General features: G+C 41.1%; 2 protein-coding genes across 2 annotated transcripts; both read left to right on the plus strand.

Moving 5' to 3' along the window:
• Positions 1–21605: 21605 nt before the first annotated feature.
• On the plus strand, positions 21606–22187 carry LOC137281182 (uncharacterized). The gene has a single exon (XM_067812302.1). It carries the CDS (start codon positions 21606–21608, stop codon positions 22185–22187), a length of 582 nt encoding a protein of 193 aa, XP_067668403.1.
• Positions 22188–23142: 955 nt separating this feature from the next.
• On the plus strand, positions 23143–23943 carry LOC137281183 (uncharacterized). The gene has a single exon (XM_067812304.1). It carries the CDS (start codon positions 23143–23145, stop codon positions 23941–23943), a length of 801 nt encoding a protein of 266 aa, XP_067668405.1.
• Positions 23944–24350: the final 407 nt, after the last annotated feature.

Genomic DNA, 24350 nt, shown 5'->3' on the forward strand with positions numbered 1-24350 from the left:
CCCAGCAATACCTTGAATGCCCTTCGATACTGCGAAAGGGTTCAGCTTTAATGGTGTCTTGTCAGGAGTCTCAATAACAAGAAAACGTGGCCAATACTCAATCGATAGAGACGGTCTGTGGTCGGTATCAACAGGATCAATTTCAAGTGGACGTTTTGTTTTTTTGGGGCGTATGTCATAAGCCATGGTTGGTGTCATATGGTTCATCATCCGAGCTCCCCACCCACCACGGAGTATCACAAGGACAATGCTAAAGCAAGCGGGCCTCCAGCTTGCAGCACCAAGGATCCTCGGATGATATACTCCAGTAGAAGAATTATAAATAATTAGTCTACCAGATTGGCCCATGAGCCATCGCCTTCTGGCACAAGACTCTAGGCAAAGTTCATATAATCATAATTTGGATAATTCACAATCGAAAAAGTTACAGATCACAAGTAGTGCCAAGACTAAAATTCACAACAATTCAAAATCAAATTTGTGCACTGACACATACATAGTCCATGCACAGGGCTTGGCATGACCAGCCGATTGGTTGAATCGGGCCAATTCAACCACCCGTCTAGGTGAAGTAAGGGCCAAAGTGGTCCAAGCATCTATTAAGTTTAAGTTTTCAGTTTGGTTCAAGACAGTCTTACGAGCCTGTGGGTTATTGATGTGTTTATAGTTTTAAGGGTCTATGGAGGGGTCCAGGACTAGATTCCAATCTCCGCCGAAAGTGGTTTGAACAGCTGTGCTGCGCTGCGTCAATAACGCATGCGCAGTGAATAGGTTCGCGTCGTGAGCTGTAGTCTAATCTTGGTTGTGTACACAAACAAGTAAATAATCCCACTCGTTACCTAAAAAAAACTTGTTGATTGTGGTAAGCAGTCTCTGTCACAGAGAAAGCTCAGTGTCTGGTTTATTCACACCTTTATGTCTGCCTGCCTGTCTGCTAAAGACAACATGCAATACACAGCTTCAATCATTGACCACGTGCAATTTGAACTTAACACCTATCAGACTATACGACATAAAGAAAATAAACTGATTTATGACTCGTGCACCCGAGTCCCCTCTCTGCACATTATGTAATTAGGCACGTGTGATACACGTCACGTGTTTTATGTCTGTGGGTTGCAAACAAACTACATTCATTTTTTTCGGATGATTGGATCTGACGGAAACTGGTGCAAACTGTTGTCAGTTTCAAGTCCTGCTTTGTACTTGGATGAATGACAGATTCCAGCCACGCAGTAGTTTACCATCTCTACTGAGATGATTTTTGATTGGATCGAGCGCAAATTCAGAGAACATGTATTTGAGTATATGCATTCTTCATGGATAACGACCTCTTTTAATGTATATGATTGTGTTTGACAACAGTATATGAATCCATACTGAAACGACGCATCAAGTACACAAAAAGAAGTTGTTATCCATAAAGAATCTTACTTTCTTGTGACTCGCCATACTTCTAAAACGCCCATCAAACAGATCATCTTTCTGTACACACAATGAACCCTCAGCGTATCAGCAAATGAAACAGCCAATCGGAAGCCGTCGTCACACTTGAGAGCATATCCACCCGCTATGACTGGGTTCGGTCTCCCGAGGGCTTCGTTTCTTGGAAAGTAAGCCCAAGTACAAAATATTGCACTTTTGAATCGCGATTGTACGCTTGTAAGTTTGTTTATTTGGGTTTTTTTTAAAAGCAGCAATGTATATTATATGTAATGAATAAGTGATAAATGTGTTTTAATTATGTTTCATTTTTTGGTTGCATGTGACCTTTAAGTGGTCATTGCTTGACTGAGCAGAATGGTGTTTTTGATTTTTTTTAATAACGAAGGACAGATATAATAAGAACAAAGAAAATTCCATGGTTGCCACGAGCCTTAGATAGTTAGAGGGCTGTGCCTCCCCCATGGTTAAAATAAGAACTAAGAAGTGAAAGAGTTTTAGTTCCACGCCGCAACCTCGCTCTGGGGAGATTCCAGGTAGGCTTACTAATGACGTCACGGGAATCCCCGGGTCGCCATGAGCGGGCTTTACAAACTGCAAATATACCGTGAAAATAAAGCTGCAATACTCCTTTAAATGCACATAAATGCGACAAATAAATAACCCATGTAGTGAATAAAAACAATACTTAACAGATTCATGACAAAATCAGCACTCCCAATTGACGCCGTGCATGTCAGTAACATCCAATGCACAGTTCTCGCACCAAGTCCTTACCCAAGTGGGATGTAATGGTTGCCGTTTGTGCTGAACGAAGTTTTACGTCGGCTCTGCTCTTGATTGCAGGTGGAATTATTCTCATCATGTAAAATTAATGTTTTGGGATGAAAAAAAAGGAAAAAATATATTATAGTTGAAACTGTCACTTTGTTATGTGGTAGCAGCCTAATATGTTGAAATGTATAATTTTATTGCCTTGAATTCGACACTTTTAATTCTCAAAAAAACATTGCAACGAACTTACTGGACAATAAAGGCCCATGACAAAGTCCGATATAATAAATAAAGATTAATGGATGCAACAGCCATTTTTTAAAATGTGTAAATAATAACGGCTTGAATTAATCATAAGCAATAAAAACAACCGGAAATGGTCTGCCCGGTATCACTTTGCTGAGGTATATAATGGCCTGTCGTCATGGGTCGCACGAGAAGAATACATGCTGAACATGTGGAGCGAAGACAACGTGAATCAATTAATCAACCATCATCAGATACCCTGTAAGTACTGCATGTTATTTCTTATATTTCACTTGTGGTCTTTACGTAAATGATTTTTAAAAAAAAGTAATTTATACTGTCAAGTGACACGATTTGGAAATTATTTGTTTTCTGTCAATGTTTTTTTCAACAATTTCGTTAACACGTCAAGAAAGGTAGAAATAAATGGTCCCGTTCACGTATGAGCTAATAATAACTTTTCTGGATTTCCCTTTTAACTTTACGCACTAAATACTAGTAATAGTTGCATTCGGAGATATTCCCACAGAATTAGATTCCACTATTGCATATGATTATTGTTGGTCTTATTTTAAAAGGCTCATAAAAAGTACGGTTTTTATAAAACAGAAAATAAATGGGTTTTAGTACCTCAATGAAAAATTGTGTTCTACATTTTTAGAACTAATTAACGGCAATTTATTGCTTTTATTAGGTTACATATCATGTGCACTGAGACCTTGCAAGTGCATGGTTTAGTATTGTGAATACTTGGTTTGTTTTCAAGGTGAATGGGATTCATCCAAATCCCTCACTTATGAGGAATTAAAGTATTTCATAGATCATATTGAAAAAGGAGGTAAGGTGTTGGCCCGCACACTAACATCGGTGCTTACTCTGCTAAAACCAATATGGGCTGGTGCCTTACCTCCAATCACAAATATCAAAAGCAAGATAAAATTTAAAAAATCTTCCCAAAGCAGTTGAACGGTTCACTGAACCACAAGATCCAGACATTATTGGAAATGTTTTTAAACTGAAAGGAATTGGTTTTTCTCATCTGAACACATTCCACAAAATTACAAACATGACATTAACAAATGAAATGGCCATTGAACTGTGCTATCATGCATCCAATAGATCCGTCACATATGACACTATCCATAAATACATCAACCTTTTTCGACTCGAGGGAAATGAAATGCCACCACTGCTCTGCTTATATCATCTCAACCAGGTTCACAAAGTCATAACTGAAAAAATCAGAAATCACAAACATGACATTAATTCATAAATAAATGCACCCTTTGCATTGTCAGCTGCACCTGCACAAACACATCCTTCATCACAATCAGAACTTGAAGAAAGGACTGAAATGAAAGAATTACAACAAGAATCAATTCAGCTTCAACAAGACTTGGATGCTTTTTCATCATGGGCCAGTGAAATCCTGCAAGAAAACCATCAACAATCATTAACAATTAACACCCTCAATAATGAGCTCCAACTCATTAACCATCAATATCTGTCTTGTCAAGAGAAAATTCAATCCTTGAATATCAGGCTGTCTAATAAAGAAAATCAAATTAAGTCATGGAATAAAAAAAACCTCCAAAGAACATTGAAAAGGAAGGAAGAACAAATACGTCAGCTGCTCCTTCAATTAAAAAAAGTTATTTGTGAAAAAGCATCTTTAAATACAGCTTTAAAGAATGAACAAAATATTAACAACGGTATCCAAAAACGACAACAGGATGAAATTGACACTTTGAAAAAGAAAGTTAAAAAATTGGAACACAGTTGTCCTTCTAAAACTGAAACCATTTCAAATCCTTGCCATGATATTCATTCAGAACAACAATGCAAACAAATTTTGGAAATAAAAATGAAGCAACAAGAAAAAAAAACAATCGCTCAACTCATAAATGAAGTGGACAGTGCCCTCCGTGAGACCTACAATCTCAATTTTCTCAATGAAGGGATCTACACTGATAACTGAAGAGCAGTTATCATGCGCCTGGGAGCAAATGGTGTCAGTTCACACCACATGGCTGATACAATTAAAACAATTCTTGAAGGCCTGGTCGGCCAATATAAATGCTCCTGAACTCCCTTGTCATGCAACAATCTGCAACATTCTTCAAGAAGCTGGAGCATCCAAATAGTTGTCTCCATGTTGATGGCACGACTGACCACCAGCGCAATTTCTATGGGTATCAAGTGTCTACTACTTCCCTGCCCAGCGTGGCCATGTGCATGGTAGAAACTGTATGTGGTGACACAACAACACAAATTAACCAGCTGCGCACTGTCCTGGAGGATTTTGCCCAACTACTGTCATCAAAGAATGAGGATTCAGAAGAATTATATGGCAAAATGTTGGTCAATTTGCAGAATATCAAGACGGACCAACATGTTGTTTATAAAGTCTTCAAAACCAAATCGGAAGAAATGCGCCACGCTGTATTATCCTAATATGGAGCAAACTGAGCGACAGAATAGGCTCACACCTTCAATGTGAACAAGTGGTTTTGTCACCTCCATGTGCTATTGGGTTTAGCTAATGCAGCATCTCTTGCCATTTCACGGTATGAAAATATTATAACTGACAATGGCAATTTAAACACACTAAGAAGATCTTCTGGCAGTGACAAGAAAGTTGAATGTAGCCGTGCTGAGGATGTAATTAGAACTGTCTGTAATCTTGTGAATACTTTAGGCCATCCCGCTGCAGGACTCTCAGCAGATTTTACAGCATTCATGAAATCCATTAACCAACATATTCATTTCAAACAATTTCAGCACAATCGTTTTAACATCATCTTCCATAATGCAGCAGCCACAATTCATCACAAACATCACCTCAAGCAGTTCCTGGCCAGCATCACACATGAAAATCAACTCATTAAAGCTGTTAAAGAAGATCTATCTAATGACATTCTCCTCTCTGAAGTTCTTGCTCTTGCTTTCTTTCATGTTCACATCTGTCACCCATTTTACACTCTGATTTTAAGTCAACAAAACAACAAATCACATCCTTGATCTGAATCCATTCTTTGTGCGAATGCAGAATTTTCTCCAGCAGCTGTCAGCTAATCCATCCATGATACTTCAGCAGGATTTCATCATGTGGCCATCCTTTAAACCACCAGATCAATCATTCCTACTGGCATCTGAAGCAAACCATCCTTACATTGATCTAACCTTGGAATGTCTTGGACTTATGGCAACTTATCGTCTAATTGATTTTACTCGTTTTGTTGGTAATCAGATGCCATCAGGATGTAATACAGATGATAATCCTCAACTCAGAACTGAGTCATCATCTGTACCAAAATCAAACAGTATTGGAGAAAGTCAATTTGCTTTTCTTAAACATCTCTGTCCTTTTAAACCCAATGTGAGCACTCCCCACCTGGAAGCCAACATCCTCAAGCCATATGCTTGGCTGCAATCCCTGTGTCCTGAAGATCGCCACCTCAAGATGGAACAAGCCCGCCTGCATATGAAGGATTTCAAAGTTATCTGGCAGCAACGTCGCCAAAACCTTCATAAGCAGAGGTTGGAACGTCTTCAGAAGAGGAAGGAAGCTGAGACAGAGCGAGAACATCGGAATGCAGTCAAGCGCTTGGAAGCCACACAGTCGGTTGCCACTCAAGGAGGCCACTGTAGTACATCAGAGGATGTAGATCATGCTCTCATTGGGAAAAACAAAAAAGAATAAGTCACATTTCTTTCATCACAGATCATCTTTTACAGAGACGTCGTCAAGCCAAAAGGTATTCCAAGGAAGACATATTTTCTGTCTGAAGAAAAACGTACCTTTTGATTCAGTCAGTCTGAAACTGAAATTGGAACAAATTATTGAAGTTCACCATTTAAACAGCCAGTCAGGACCGAAACCATCATCGTCGTGTGTTGTTGTGTCACCACAAACTCGCGAACGTAACGTAACTGCTACTAAGCGATCTATTTTCAGCACCTTTGACAAATGTAATAAAGTTGAAGGTGCGAACAAGAAAATAAAAGTAAAATCAGAAATGCCAAACCCTGTTGGTAGAAAACTTCGCCACAGGTTCAAATCCATTTCTGGTAAAAGTTACAAGTGGTACAGAGGTACTGTACTCCAGGCCAGTGCTCCAGGTACAAAACCATCCTATGCATATGATGATGATTCTGATGCAAGGAAATACCAGCTCTATGACATTAAATATGATGGGTATGAAGATATCAGCTCCAGGGTACCAGGGAGATGTGGTATTTGATTCCCAATAGGTAACACTCTAATGTCATTGGTGCACCTTGTCATATTCTCTTGTGTGGTGTTGGTCAGACAGCTCAGAGTTTGCAATGGTTCCCATCCCCCCGCCCCTCTAACTGAACAATCTTACATTTAACACATGCTCTGTCTGTGGATGGTACATTTGTTTGGGCACATATTTTTGGTGAAGGATATTATGTTGCTAACTGTACATGTTCACCTTAAACAGTTGGATGATTTCTTTTATACCTTATGATTGTTTTCAATTTTCATGTCCCCACACAATAGAACATGTGTGTATTGTCAGAACTAAATAACGATGCATTTATCATTTTACTCAAATACGACATAATTCATTGTTCAACTTAAGCATCCTCATGGTATTTGCTACACATTTATGTAGAACAATATGTAGAAAGATTCTTTCAAATTTAAGGACAATTCATGTTTAAATGTTTTATTTATGGCTACCCTCACACGATTTCATGCTGTGCTATAACCAGCCTCTGCTTTACTTTGCAGGTATATTGTGAACTACAAAAGGTTTATAACAGGTGAGTGTAAATAATGTAAATATTCTTTAATGTAACTTATAGTAGTATTAAATATGAAACAAAATCTTGGCTGTTTAAAATATATTTGCCAATTTTTAATTTTTTTTTTCAGATCCAGTACTGTGTACATTTTATGACCACACATTAAGGTAATTACTCTGTAGGTAAAAGTAGGAGGAATTATATGACATCATTATTTTCTGGAATAATTAGGTTTACAATAAAATGAGTGGTATCCAAAGTTGCTCCACTGACATCATCAGATATCTGGAATCCCATCCAGTCTAGAAACCCCCGCAGGAATGGTGTCACCACTTTCCTTTATTGCTATATGACAGCAAGGGTTTTGCGGTTGGATAGGATCCAGGATGCTGATGGTGTTCCAGTGGAATACTTGTGCAAGGCTGAGGGCAGAACACTTGCATTATTTCAAATGTAATGCATGGAGCTGCCAAAGCTCATACAGAAACATGGGAAATATGCAACTATATATGTATGGAGTGGCACATGTGATATAACCAAAAAGATTGGACAGACCAAAATTATTGGCATACGTACCCCAGGCATTTCAGTTCCCGAGGAAGTGATAAGTACTTTCAAGGACATTTGTAGATATGCCTTCAGTCAGGGTTGTCACATTAAGTTTATCGGTATACCATACTCTTCTGTCATGGAGTACAACAGGTACAAGGGATGTTCCATGCCAGGTAGCTATAAAGATCATGATCGGGAGGTGGTAAAACAGGTTGATGCAATCAATGAGGGAATCACATTGCTGAACACGCAAAACAAACAAAAATTCAACAAAAATACATTGCAGTTTAGCGCTGACTTTCTTAAAACCAGAGGCAAACGCCGTAATAGAAGGGTAAGTCAGCATTTAACTGGGTCATGTGGCACCTTCTGTATGACGGCTTACATTTACAGCAGTGGTTGAGGCGGCTTCACCTGGATGTAATTGAGGAGTGCTACAGAGACCCACGGCAGTTAGTTGTCAGTGTAGAACCCCAGGATGAGCTGCAGATATCCTGAAATGAAGTGTCCCCCTCAATAAGACTTCATCCCAACAGCCACCAGTATTGTCTTCACCACATCATTGAATATGTATATACATGACATGTACAGTACTCGTCTGGACTGCTGTGATAAGGGTGTTCAAGGCGAACCCCGATCACTTTATCATCCTGCATACATTTCATATTCATCCTACTCCTCTTCACCAATTCCTTTCAGTTTGATTCTAAAATATCATATGCACATTGGATTTGTTGTGATAAGGGTGTTCAAAGGGAACCCCGATCACCATAATTTGACTATTTTTACCTGCATGTGGATCATGTTACAACTTTGAAATGTATATAAAAATGTTGTATACTTGTTTTGACTTTCTTCACCCCTACCCCTACCCCACCCCATCTCTCTAGTTTGGTTATTATAACCTGGATCTTACTCATGTGTACAATTTCATTTCAATGTATATATTCAATGTTACATACTGCTTTGGGATGTTCAAAGCGAACCCCGATCACTATCATTTGGGAATTGATCTTGCTCAGCTTCACCATATATATGTAGAGAGAAAAAGATTCTTAAAAACATGCAATGCTACATTATGCTGTTGTGATAAGGGTGTTCAAAGCGAACGCCGATCACTTAACCAGCTTATCTCTGTAACCTGGATGGTATTTAGGTTGTATGGTATTGGCATAATTATCACACCAGGTTGCCATTGCATTCATACACAAATTATCTGATTATACCAAATCTATATGTGTATAAGATTTTGAAAATTTGAAACTTGCACAACACTTTCAGGAGGTAGGTAACTATTGCCACTTGTTATTCCTTAAAGAAATAATTGTCATGAGAGGTATCTACATCATGTTTTCATGTTTAGTTTTTAATTTTGGGAGTGGCTTTTAACTGCATGGTCGTTGACTGGTAATGTTTTATATGGTGAAGCATATACATGTTTTGTAGAGAAAGTGTTCATGATGACTGTTTGAGGAGAGAGGAATATACATTTACCATGGCAATACCAATTACACTATTACTAAAAAAACCAAACTAATGTTTATGTATTGTGTTGTATTGGAAGTGTACCTTCACAAATATACTGTGATTGAAAGATTAGACATGAAATACATGAATTCATAATTGTCATACTGTAACTTGCTACCCCTGCCTCATAGGAAGACTACTAGCATATGTCTTCCCCTGCTGTGTAATTATATATTCAATATTAGGGTATCTGTATATGCCACCAAATTGTGGATATTTCATAGATGTTTACAATAACATATTTATCAATAATGAATTATATGGATATATCTGCCATCTTGTGATGGTCCACATGTTTAGTGTGATGTTTCATCCAGAACAAAAATTCAGTCTGATTACTGAAACAACTTTCTATGAATGTACATGCTGTGTAAATATTGCCATGGAATCATAGTTTGTGGAGAGCAATATCGTGCTGAAAGCTTGGGTTCGATCCCCGGTGGAGGCACCTCGGTTCGGGTCCCGAGCTGGGCACAATTGCATTGTATCCATTGATAAGATAGTTAATTCCATATTATCTCACTTCACCCAGGTGTAATATCTGCACCCGTGAGGATATGGTGGCAATGTGATTGGTTACTTCATTGTGCTTAACAGGCAGCATGGACGTATGCTCCCTAGGGACGTAACAAGTGTGGGAAAATATGGGCTGTGAATATGAATGGATAATGTACAAACCACTGTCAGCTAGCAATCTGCCAGGATGAGCATCACAAATGGATTATTTTTCCTGACGAAACTGTTACTGTTATACAATAAAACTTACCATAAAAACAGCATTTCCTTTGAAGGATGAGTGAATATAAAATTTGACCAGCTGGAAATAGTACCCATCCACTTCAAACACATTCACATTTGTTGAATTATATGGCAATGTTATCCCAAGAAAATGTATACATACACAGATATATGCAAGATTAAATGCATGAAGAATTTCCAAAAGGAAGTTCTCCCTTAGATTGTACATGGAGAAGTCATTGTGTATTCCTTTATGACTTTCAAACAACTCTGAAACATACAAAGTACATGTATATCATCATAATTATGAAAATTGGTGTACATGTTCACATTTGCATGATTTATGTTCAGATTTTGCACTTTGTGATAACTGCTGTGGTGAGAGGTTGCACAAATATCTGGGAAATGGGCATTTCACTGTTTTTAATGTACATTATTTTCTTTGACAACATATGTAAAACTGTCATAGAACTGATGAAAAGTCATGAGAAACTGCTTTTTTTCTAAAACAGTGCATTAAATCTTGAATTCATTTTAGGTACAGAAGTAATAGGCACATGTGAAATAAGCTGTCAAGAAATTAAGGGGATGTAACTCTAAATACTATTCTTCTAAGGTTACTGTGTAATAATGACCAGGTCATTTATGAATAGTTGTCAGCAGATATCATACATGTGAGAAGCAGACGCCCCTGAGCTCCTTACAGTGGTGGACCGTGGGTATGTTTGGGCAGCTTTGGGTGTTCTTCATTATTGGTAAAACAATACTTTTATGACAAACAGACTAATTTCTTTTCCATTGTGGGAGGCATTGCTTACCAATGGAAATATAAATTGCATTAATTCAGTATTTTATTATGTTTTATCTCTTTTTTTTCCGGTGAGTGAATAAGCCCATTGTAACAGACGTGCAAGAGTTACCCCCCTTCCGTTAATTTTAACAGTAAATTCTCAACACTTTAGTAGTCCTTTTACCAGAATAGGTGTATGTGATGATAACTTTTGTACAATAAAATTTTGATTAGCATATCTATAACTGGCTTTGTTGTTTTTTTCACTGGAGGCAATATTTTAAAACAGACTAGGATCCCTATTCCAGGAATGGGCGCTACACGCAAAACCCACGCTGGGGACTGAACCCAGGCCCTTGGCCTACATAAACCTAAATCAAGTTATTGCTTGGGGAAATCAGTGTAATGTTACCAACAGTTTGCGAGTTCTTAGTCCATCGCATAAGTATTTTCCCACATTTGAGGAGTCAAGATAAACACCACCACGAGCGTTAATGTCGCACACAACACACATGATTCTCGAGCTCTCGTTAGTCCCGCGCACTGAGTGAACCCGACAAAAGGCCAGAGGCACGTAAATTCTAAAAATAGCTCATAGGGCATGCAGTACAACTGAAGAAGTCCATGGCATATAAACCTAAATGAAGTTCTAACCTTATCTTTATGCCAGAGTTAAAATACAAAATATGGTATCTATTTCATAAAAAATATAGTACAGAAAATATTCTTCACTTTTGAGTATTGCAACAGAAACGTGTTTACACTCTTTTGCTCTGGGTAAATCAGTGTTATAATGCATAAGAACTGAAGTAAGTTTTTAAAAGTTACTTACAGTTTGCGAATCCTTGACATCTCCCATAAATATATTCCAATATCTAATGATTAAAACGAACACCATCACTCGCGTCAATGTCGCACGCAAAGGACATGATTCCCGTGCTCTCGTTAGTGCCACATGCTCAGTGAATCCGACACAATCAGAGGCACGTTGATTCTAAAAATAGCCCATAGGGCATGGAGTACAATTGGTTAAAGATATTTTTGGAAAGTAAATCATATATTGCAAAAATGCAGTTTGGGAATAGAGATGTTAGCTTTAAAGTTATAGAGAAATATGAAATTGTCCTCGTTGCCGATAAGGATAGTTCATTTTGGAAGAAAGTATGATTTCGGTTTGTATTAACAAACTAACAGTAAAAGGCAAATAGTTTCCTCCAGATTGTCAACAACAACATGGGCTAATTGACACTGATGATCTATGAATTGTCACATCTGGTCCATGAAGATCCAGCTTTCTCGGGGTCACGGGTCTCTAGAACAACTTCGGTGGACACAACTCTGACTCGTGTCCACACACCAGTGTCTTCGCGAAGAGAGGCAGCTTGACGACTCAGAATCGCACGTTTCTTTTTCAAGAAGGGTGGTAGATCAGTCTGGATACTTATGCCGGACTTTCTAAGGAGTTTTCTGGCGTCATACAGTGCGTCACGGTCAGGTATATATGTAAAGGCAGCAATAATACTCCTGGTAGGGTTTGTGTTGTGCTTCCTCTGGTACTCAGACCCTGGTAGGGTTTGTGTTGTGCTTCCTCTGGTACTCAGACCCAGGTAGGGTTTGTGTTGTGCTTCCTCTGGTACTCAGACCCTGGTAGGGTTTGTGTTGTGCTTCCTCTGGTACTCAGACCCTGGTAGGGTTTGTGTTGTGCTTCCTCTGGTACTCAGACCCAGGTAGGGTTTGTGTTGTGCTTCCTCTGGTACTCAGACCCTGGTAGGGTTTGTGTTGTGCTTCCTCTGGTACTCAGACGCTGGTAGGGTTTGTGTTGTGCTTCCTCTGGTACTCAGACCCTGGTAGGGTTTGTGTTGTGCTTCCTCTGGTACTCAGACGCTGGGAGTCGATGCACAGTTTTGAAAAACATACCAAATACTCGTTGCTCAGTAAAGTTCAGTTTTTCAACCATGAACTCTCGCAGTGTTCTCTTGAGGGGATTCCGGTATACCATAAAACAGGAGGTTTTGTTTTCTGTAATGAATATCTTTAAGGATGTGCTGACGCTCAAGTTGCACTCGCTTCTCTTTCTCTTCAAGTAACTCGGTCCGGAGATTTTGCAACTCCGTGTCATGTTTCGCTACATCAAATTCGATTTTACTTACTATATTTTTCATGTCCTGAAGTTCGCTTTTGACGAATTAAATCTTGCAGCTCTTGTTTCGTCGCTTTTATGAGGTCAGCTATTCTCTTTTCAGATGCAAGTATAATATCCTCCACTCCGGAGATGGTGCGTGTGACACGTTGTGTGTCGGCCATGTTTCAAAGTCGGTTTAAAATAACCAAAATAACGGTCCAGTTGTTGATAAATGTTTCTGAAATCTTGATTTAGCACTGTATTTGCCACTTACATAGGTTTGGAGCCGTGAAGAAGTGTCCTCATTTGGCGATTAGATGGATTTTCTCCATGGGGTGGCGAGAGCCGGTGAGACACGTCAAGCTCGTACCATGAGAAACCGGAGGTTTAATGTTTATATGTAATAGTTCCTCGAATCTCAAGAAACCTGCATAAGCTAATAAACACATTGATATTGTCTGTAAATTGTACAAGGACGGATCTACAATTTTCAAATCAAACTGTTTAACATTTCAACAGTTACAGGCTTCTTTCTCACAACAGACCTAGCTAGCTTCCTCCAAAACATTTTTTACAAGCACACTTTCTGTCGGACTCGCCAGCCCAAAAATCGTGTGAGCATGCCTTAAGCTATAGAAAGCATTTACCACTGGTGAAATAGATTCACTTCTCTGCACAACCGACAACAGGCATATGGCACAATGCAACGGTGCAATAGGCAATAAATCTGGCATATTACTACTTTTCGCCCACCTTTTCCATGCAGCATAACCAGTAGGATAAACAATAATGGAGACGTCCCATTCGCTGTCTGGGCTGCGTGTAGAGGGGGCGAGGGCCCTGAGCTGATGATGAGCTTGACCAGTCTGACTGTGCCAGGATCACCCAAACCCTCTCTGCTGCATTTCAATTCTAATCTGTAAAACATAAACCAATGAAGTTATGTATATCATTGAATCTTATGTCCCTTTTAACAGCAATGTGATTGGCAAGATTCAAGAAAAGCATGATAAATATGCGGACCTCGCCTTTGAAATGTCTCGCTTGCATCCCAAGTACACTTGTCAGGCTCCCCATTGTTCTCGGTGCCCTTGGTTTGGTACATCCTGATCTCTTGGCGCAGATCAGGAGAGTGCCCGTGTTCTCTGGGAGCACAGCCCTTCTGACAATCTGGATAAGGCAGAAGGCAGCAGTGTTGGGGAGCCTTCATATTCTCCGGAAAATTCTTGGTGGGTTCGACTAGGCAATGTTTCCTGGGAGACGTCCCATTCGCTGTCTGGGCTGCGTGTAGAGGGGGCGAGGGCCCTGAGCTGATGATGAGCTTGACCAGCCTGACTGTGCCAGGATCACCTGAACCCTCTCTGCTGCATTTCTATCTTAATCTGTGAAACATAATATAATCCATAATATAATAACCTATCCTTCTTTTACTTATCTTATTTATACTACTTAACCATAACGGTACTTGCTCACAGTAGTCTGAGCTCTAGACTGACACAACAGGTCCGGTAACCCAGCAGCAAGTTCAGACACCTTTCACGGGCATAAGACGACAGGTCACCCTAGTAAGCATCATGAAATGCATCTGCAAACACACTTGTACAGAATCAACGAAAATCATCATTAACAAAGCAATCATGATAAAATGCAAATCCTGTTCACCAAATGATCCTCCTTTAATCCTGCTGGGTACGTATGATTCCTTCAACATAGGTAGCTACACATGGGACTAAACCTCAGGTATGAAGACTGCAGTTTTATACAGCAAAGGCCAAACGCAAGCTGATTTCCACTCTGGGACAACTAAAGTTCCCACTGAATTACATTCCGCCATGTGCTTCAAAACTCGAGGTATAGTACGAAACGGGGGTACTATCCAACTCATGGTCTCCGTCCCACTGTGAATGCATCCACAGGGGCACATCCTGGGTTACTGTAGCGGGCGTTAAACTTTCCAGCTTAGCGTCAAAGTAAGATGCAAACCTATCCACCTGATGTGGACCCCCATAACTTGTCAATACTCTGGAACACAACGTTTGCAATACCCCGTTCATCATAATCCACAAGTCGGTAATCTGCTTCTAAATTATCACTACGGGGAATGCTCAGATGTTACACTTAAGACACACTTGAAAGATGTTCATCGCTATTGACTGCAAGTGTGATTTCATGCTGCCTCTGTCAACAATGCTGACAACATTTTGATTGTGTAACTTCCCAGACAATTTTTACAGACAATCAACGTCAACACTGAATCCACCAAAACCACTGTCACTGGCGTCTGAGTAAACAATCCTCTTAACCAAGCTAGTTTCAGTAAGAGATCTAGACACATGTTTATCTGCATTTGCCTAACTTCCAGTTGTGCAACACTTTCAGGAGATAACGGGATCCTATTCTCCCAAGACCACGTTTTGGCTACATTGATACTCAAAGCTCTCGTCATCAGCTGTGCAACTGGTCCGACAAGTGGTTTCATAGATATTACCTGGCCCACCACACTAGCAACAGGTCTCACGTCAACATGTCTATGATGCAACCTTAGATTATGCAAGATAGTACTTTTTAACTTATCCTCTGGGGAATGCACATGGTTAAACACGTTGTATCTAGTCCAAACCCTAACCATTCAATAGATTGCGATGGATGCCAAAGTGATTTCTCTACTTTGCGGACAAACCATGAAGACACAAAATCGGTTTTAATGGCAAAATGTATCCAGACATGTAAAACCTGTCACCATGAACCCATTACAACATTACTCACTATATGCCTTTACTTAAGTTCAACTGAAGATTTTCTGTATGTCATTGATTTTACATTCCATGTCCTTTGTCTAGCATGATCCTAAATTCAGCTTTTGGGACCAAAAGCTAAAACACACAAGAGGGAAATTATACCAGAGTAAAATACGCTCAAAATACTTGCTTGGTTGTCTACAAATATGTGGGTTCTTTAATATAATTATTAAGAAACCTTAATGGAATCGAAATACTGTCAGCGTTTTGATATCTACAAACAAACCTAGCAGTAAATGTTATGCGTCAGATTGAACAATGACAGCTACATAGAAACCTATAGTGACGTATGATGGACACATCTTTCAAAGCCATCGCGCGCACTGACCGTCTATTGTCTGGCGACCGTAGTTGCATCGCCGGCCAAGATATAGTTATGCAACAATACAGAAGCGACACATCACTAGTCATTATTTAAATTCAAAACAATGTATCGTTCATTCATTAAGGTATCAATTAAAGTCAAACATAGGAGAACGATTACTATAAAAGTCAAGTATCTTCACTGGACATTACAAAACACCACTGACAGTAAACCGCTTGACTGTAATCGTTCCTCTCCTTCTTATTAAGGTATAATCGAGTTCCCAAACAAGGGCCAAAAGCTTGATTCTACATGACACAGGACGCATGCGGACACATTGCAAGTCATCTACAACACCCTACTCAGCCACAGTAACAAATGACCCTGACAACATTTTACCACCGGATCTCAGTGGTGCTTTCAGAGAATTACATGAAGAGTTTGAAGAAGTTTTCAACCCACGTGTATCCAAGTACAATGGTCCAGTGGGCCTCTTGAAGCTGTGGTGAACATGGGTCCTACACTGCCCCCTCAGAGGAAAGAACGCTTATCCCACTATAACAGAGAGATGTTGACAGAAATTTGAACTGGAGAACATGGGCGTCTTTGCTACTCCAGAACAAGTGAACATTACTGTAGAATACCTGAATCTCTCTTTTCTGGTTCGCAAACCTGCAGGTTGATTTCGATTGGTAACCTCATTTGGCGATGTAGGTCAATATTGGAAGCCTCAGCCATCTCTCATGTCAAATGTGGACAAGGTATTGCGAGACTAAGAAACTGGAAATACATCATCAAAACAGACTTGCTGAAGTCCTTTTACCAAATTCCTTTGTCTTGAGCATCAATGAAGTATCCTGGAGTTGTGACGCCATGCAAAGGCATCTGAGTATACACCCGCCAAGCCATGGATATGCCTGGATCTGAAACATACCTGGAGGAACTCATGTGTCGAGTCCTTGGCACTCTCATTCGAGAAGGTTGTGTTGCAAAATTGGCTGATCATCTTTTCTGTGGTCGGAACAGCCTTGACCATGTCTAAAACAACTGGCGCCGCTTATTGTATGCCTTAAGAGAAAACAATCTCAGACTTTCAGCAACCAAAACTGTTATCTGCCCTAAATCCACAACCATTCTAGGTTGGATTTGGTCCAGTGGAACTCTTGTTGATCTCCACTGTGCATTGAACAAGGCCAAAGCAGCCTTGTCAGACAACAAGACAATCACTATTCCGAGACCAAGTGATGCTATGTGCATTGTCACAGATGCATCATCCAAGAATCATGGCATAGCTGGAACACTGTATGCTTGTCGTGATCCCAAACCGTTATTGGCTTCTTCAACGCCACACTGAAGACTCATCAAGTTCCATGTGAGTTGGAGGCTCTGGCTATCGCCTCATCTGTAAAACAATTGTATCCATTTATCACTGCTTCAACTAAAAAGGCCCAGGTCCTGACTGATAGCCGTCCTTGTGTGCAGGCCTACAACAAACTCATCAGAGTGAACAATATCCCCTTAGACCAGATGCCAGGTGTGCAAATTCATCCAGGAGGATGCAGAATGAGCTGTTCGAAGTTTGAGTGCATAAGATGTTGTAGAAGGTGGTGCTCGAATTCCTTTCACAAACTGTGCAGCATGACAAGCGACTCAACATGAATGTTCGGATCTCAGACGGACACACTCCCACCTTTATCAGGGAACTCGCCCCTCAAAAAAGCACACCGATGTACCAGATGTCAAGCCATATCTAAGAGAAGTCTGCATTTCTTCAGATGGATTGCTGGTAGTGCGTGTCAGTCAACCATTCCAGTCTGTGCGTGAACGCATTGTGATTCCCAGGGCTGTTTTGGATGTTCTCCTAACAGCATTACACATCAGATTCAATCATTCATCTGCATTTCAAACCAGACAACTGTTCAATTGTTACTTTTTTGCTTTGGACTTTGACAAATGTTGGAAAGCTGTTGATTCATCTTGTCATCACAAGCCAGTCCTGCCCACAATCCATGAGCCCCCCGCCGGTGTCCGTAGGCACTAAGTTTGCGGCTGACGTTATGAATCGTTTTGGTCAACTTGTGTTTGTCCTATGTGAAACCGTGTCATCATTCACACTTACATGCTTTATCGACACTGAACGACGCGACGACCCGCGCAGTGCCATCATCTCACTCTGTGCTGGCATAAGACATCTTGGTGACTCCGGTACCACAATAAAAGTTGATCCTGCACCAGGCTTTGTTTCTCTCTCCAATGACTCTATCTTGAGGACATATGCTATCCAATTGGAAATTGGTTCTCCAAAGAATGTCTACAAAAACCCGGTCACAGAACGTGCCATTGAGGAACTTGGCATGTAATGCTTACATCTCCTTCCAGAACGTGGTCCTTTGTCTTCAGTTGGCGTCGCATTAGCCACTGGCAATCCGAATTCCAGAATCCGAAAGGGTGGATTGCCATCCCGAGAAGTGTTAACACAACGTGATCAGTCAATTGGAAAACAGTTACTCATCAATTGCAGTTGAGCTTACTCAACAACCTGAGAATACAGCCCCTGACGACGACACGCCTCTCAGGATGTCATACCGTCCTCACGGAGCCTCGGCATGGCATACCTCTGGAAACTGGTTCATGAACTACACTCATCTCATTATTGTTCGAATCTGTGCAGGATATGCCTTACCATATACCTTTTCAGTGACTTTTTTCTCAATCTGAGAGGAAGATGTGGTTGCATCATTACATGGGTTTTGTTTCATGTTTTAGTTCAGTTTTTGTATTACCCGGTTGTTCCGGAGAAAGGGATCTTGTCCTCATTGGCGAAGCAAGAGAGCTAATTCTTCCTCGGTGTCCCGATCGCCAGGAAAGGATTTTACGAGTGATTCGAACCTCGTTCCGATAACAGAGAAGCTACAATGTTGTCCAGCCACTCCTCCTGGCGACTTAGCTCTCTTCTTATCATAATCATCATGTTCATCGATGTAAGCAGAATTACATATGTCAATCAAGTCAGCGAGCCTGGCCACCGGATGCCGTTAGTCGCATCAAACATAGGTTGGTGAAGATGAGTTCTATCCCGGATGTTCACGTGTGATTTTACTGCTCATCATTTGATTCATTATCCTTACAAATTCCGTAGTCATTCAGTTCTTAAACCGCCACAGGCGAGACTAACAACGAGTCTCTGAAATGAACATATTTTGCTGAAAAATGTTCATAGTGAAAAAAGATAATATAATGAAATGTAGCCCAGAAACTTTCTTCGTGAAGCTATGGAAATCTAGACTTGCCACATCTTCTTGGGCTTCTGGGATATATTTGCTTTATATGTTGCTTTCGACTGAGTAGCAGGAACGCATGTGTCAAATATTTACAGATTACACATTTGAAGCATATTTTCTATGCACAAATGCAACATAAACATACATTGACAGGTTCAGTCATACAGTAGTGTTTTTTCATTTGTTAATAAAATAGTCATTTTTATTTCATTTGGATGGGCACATTAGTAGGATGTTAATATTGCCTTCTAAGGTTTTCATTGGCGGGGCAGAAAGAAAGGAAATGGTACATGTATTTGTCTTCTACAACAATAACGCCATCCAGCTTGCCGGAATGACACCAGTGTGGTAACTGCAAATGCTATGCTTACGGGGAATATCAATATATCGCCCACTTTCAACAAACAACTAGTGCGATGAGCAACGAAATCGGGTCAAGCTACACGGAATTTCTTTACAGTGAGTTTTGATAAATAATGTTCTTGGCATAGTTCAGGTTTCCAATGTTCACAATACGGACATGTCGATAATTCATTCAAGTCATGTTTGTTGATAGACGTCTATCAGATTAGTAAACCATGGCTTCTGTTATCTAAGCTGGCAGTCGCCTTTGACGCGTATGTATAATCGGCATATTCTTTCAGGAATAAAACAAACAGCATTAACTGTCCATGATTTGTGTGTTCACCTCAGTTGAATACATGTATGTACTCAACTCGTCTTGCAGGCTGATAGCGGTGTAAACGCAATCACCTTGGACTTGGTAATTATTCAAACAATGTGTTGCTATTGACCGAACACAGGGCATCAGGCACAATAATGTTAACATGATACTTTAAACATATTTCAGCAAACGGTCACTGTTTAGTCAAATCCAGTATTCGTACCCACACTCTGAGCACAGGCAAACTGTAGCGCAAATGGGGATGCGCAGCGTAGAGAATATGAATCGGAAGGTGGCAAGGGTAATGGAGACGAAGAACAATCTGAACACCACGAGTGGCGCTTAAAATGTTGAATGAGACGTTTTTCTGGTCATATTCTCTACTTTGCTCAACCTCATTTGCGCTGCAGTTTGCCTGTGCTCTGAGACAGAACCTAGTTGCCAACATTCAAGGTCAGCGATCTAACCCACTTGAACGTAATCTTTGCTATCAACTGTGAGTGGGTGAGTGAGTGAGTGATTAGGAGAGTGAGTGAGCGGGTGATGTTTTACCCAGTCTTTAGCGATGTGACAGCAATGTCAACGGCGGGAGGCAGACAAATCTGCTTCACGCATTGCACCTAAGTTGGGAGTGAAATCCGGGCCTTCTGTGTGGCAAGAGAACGACTGAACCGCTGGCCTACCCATTGTCGTGTAACAGTAGGGCACTGCAATACCGGGTAGTGATACCCTGGTATACATGCTTATGAATCACTCCACTGAATTCTTGTATTACGTTAAAATGCACGGAACAGTGGTGTTACTGGCTACAGGATTTGGCATCCCACTGATGTGGATAACAAAAGAGCAATCTCAATATTTTATGGGCGCTTGTGTGATTTAGATGACAATCGTGTCGAGTCTGTTTACTTCGTATACATATTCTTCAAAGAAAGTAGGGGAACGGCACTTTCAATGTACGATTGTTGAAATTGGGGGGTATATGTGATTGCAATAATAATGAATGTTTTGAGAATGCTTGAATGAAATCCATTTGGTGATGCAAAGCTGTTAGTTCAGTTATCCCTCTTGTTAGGAGAATGACATGAAAATTTCAGGCATACAATTTTCAGTCAGTAGTGTGTGCTTTGACCCTGAAAACCCTGATCATGCACAGATACAAGGAATTTATCGGAAAAAATGGTCAACAGTGATTTATCGACCTGCCTGAAAAGCGTCAAGATTCATAATGACACCCCATGCACGTGTAGGAGGCTTCCACGTTGTGCACGTGCTTCTCATGCATTGTATTTGCATGTGGTGACAACGTGAAATAATGCTGCATACACAAGATGAATGTCATTGTAACATTCCTCAATGGGTTTTCTTTCTACCAGATTTCGAAGTTCAGGTTCCCTTACTATTTTTAAGAGTCAGCATATGACAGACTCATCAACGAACGCTAAGTGCTTGTAACATGTTCCATGTCTTATCTGCCTCTAACTTGCTTGACAACGATACAAGAAGCTGTATCGAAACGTCGCTCCAGCTGATTAAACAAGTTGCTCATCCATAAAGTTTTGTCTTTATCTGATTCACCAACTTCTAAACATGTCTTTCAAAGAAGGTATCCGACGTCTACATGGAGACGTGGCAATCCAAACCATAAACTCCTTGACCCGCCTTGAGAAGAAACACATCCTATCAAGCAATCACCTGACATTCCTGATGAGATGTAGGGACCAACAAGTCATTCCTAGAGGACTAGAACTGCGCTCACCCATCCAGTCGGCGGCAGCTAAAACTATAATCCAACAAGCGTCCAAACCACTCCTGGCTGAACCTATCAGACACCACCGAAAAATGAAGGCCATCACCATCACCTCCATCCATGAACAACAGTCAACGCTTAGTGCCTACCTCAGCCCCGAGTTATTCCCCACAGTAAGAACTGCCCAGACCACTGCCAACAACAAACTTGACGCTTCCACCAAGTCCGTACACATTGAGAAGTTCCAACAAATCACCTCTTCCACTATCTACGGAAAGAAGAAACCCTCTCCCACCATGAAGACTGTGGTGAACCTTAGCAAGAAACAGCTCACCCCACAACAAACCGATATAATGCCAAAGGACTCAAATTTGCCTCCACCCCACTCAAGATCAACGCAGATCTGTTTATCTCCAACATAGAGAAGGGGCTGCAACAACAGGCCTCTGGGGAAAAAGTGGATTATCTCCGCCACCAGATCAGCAACATGATGCTGAAGGCACAACCTCACCAAATCTGACAGACTGGCCATGAAGCAACTCAAGCAAAATCCAGACATCATTGTACTAGCGGACAAAGACGGGGCCACAGTTGTGTTAGAGCAGCCCCACTTCCATTCCATGGTGGACAACATGCTGCAGGACCCAATCACCTACAAGAAGATCAATAAGGATCCCACTGCAAAACTTCAACGACAGCAGAAGACCTGTCTCAAGAAACTGTTTGATAATTATGAAATATCTGTGAACGTACATCGAAAACTCTCAGTAACGCATCCCCAACCTCCGTACGCCAGAGCAACTGTCAAAATCCACAAGAACCCTGTCAAAACTCGCCTCCTGATATGTTCCCGTGATACAGTATTTTATAACACTGCTCAACACCTCACCCGAGTACTTGCCCCATTAAGAAAATCAGCCAAGCCTTTCATTTTGAACCCTAGTGCATTTTGCAAGACACTCTGTGAAATATCTGATCCTGGTCCCATCATCAGTCACGATGTTGTAGACTTGTTCACAAACGTACCACGAGAAGACGCCCTCCGTGCCTCGCGACAGAGACTCACCAACCTTGATGAACCCCTAGACACCAGCCTCACTATTGACTCCATGATCAACCTAGCCTCAGCCTACATTGAATCAACCTACTTCACCTGGGCTGCAAATACATGGACTGTCCATGGGTTCGTCACTATCGCCTATTCTCAGCGAAATATACCTCATGGACCTGGAAGAGAAAGCCTTACTGACCTCACCTGTGAAACCTATGTGTTGGCATCGTAAGGCTGACGACACATTTGTCATCCTCCACCCTGGCCAAGATACAGACCAGCTACTACAACACCTGAACAGCCAACACCATCGCATTAAATTTACTATGGAACCTGAAACCAATAACGCGCTGCCATTCCTTGATGTCATTGTGACCCGCCTCCCTACCAACACACTCCAGACCACCGTTTACCGCAAGCCGACACACATCAACCAATATGTGAACTACCACTCCAACCATCCACCACAGGTAAAGACTGGCATAATATCCACTCTCAGCAGGAGAGCCAAGAACATCTGCTCTACCAATCTCCAAGAGGAATTAAACCATCTCAAAGACGCGTTCACTGGCCTCAATGATTATCCACCCGAATTGGTCAACAGGACCATTGCCTCCACCCTATCAGCAACATCTACGCCACCAAGAACAAGAACAGAGCCAGCACCGATAACAATCTCCATCCCCTACACTGGCAAGATTTCACACCAGATAAGCAGACTCATGAAGCAACACGCCAGTATAGTGACCACATTCTCCACTCCACAAACTCTAAACAACCTTCTACAGGCCAACGGGCGTACCCACTCCAAAAGCAGAAAATCTATTCACACAGGTGTTGTCTACAAAAGTGATTGTAATTGCGGACAATCGTATATCGGCGAAACATCCAGGCCAATCAACGCCAGAGTGAAAGAGCACCAGGCATCAACAAATAAATCCGACAACAAATCAGCTGTATCAGAACATATTCAGTCCAGCCCCAATCACCAAATCAACTGGACCGAATACACACTTTTGTCCACCAACCAACCCGACTTCACCAAACGGAAATTAACCATCCATATCACAACGACACCGACCCCGGATCAACAGAGATCAAGGTTACTTCATCCCGTCAGCATATGACGAACTCATCAACGAATGCTAAGTGCTTGTAACTTGTCCCACTCTAAAGCCCTGTATCACAGACTGGCCTCAGTATGCCAACTAATGTCACTGGCCTCTACATGTAACCCCTTGTCATCACATTGCTCCTGTACTTCCATACTACCTATCAACAACCCTAAGAACTTTTATCTAGCCTCTGTAAGAATGTCCAGTTTTGATTGGTCCACGTGACTCTGATAAAATACCATATACATCCATCACGATCCGCCAGCGGGAGTATAAAAGTCGTATACTCCCGCTACGCCGCGGTGACGACGCGAAGTGAGAAACGCGTGCATCGACAAGCCTTTAGTAACGTGCGGTGCATTGAGGTCAAACGATCAGCTGGTGTCAACATGGCAGCAAGTCGATTCGATGCGTGTTGT

The sequence above is a fragment of the Haliotis asinina genome, chromosome 4 (genome assembly GCF_037392515.1).
Source record: "Haliotis asinina isolate JCU_RB_2024 chromosome 4, JCU_Hal_asi_v2, whole genome shotgun sequence".
Classification (NCBI taxonomy): domain Eukaryota; kingdom Metazoa; phylum Mollusca; class Gastropoda; order Lepetellida; family Haliotidae; genus Haliotis; species Haliotis asinina.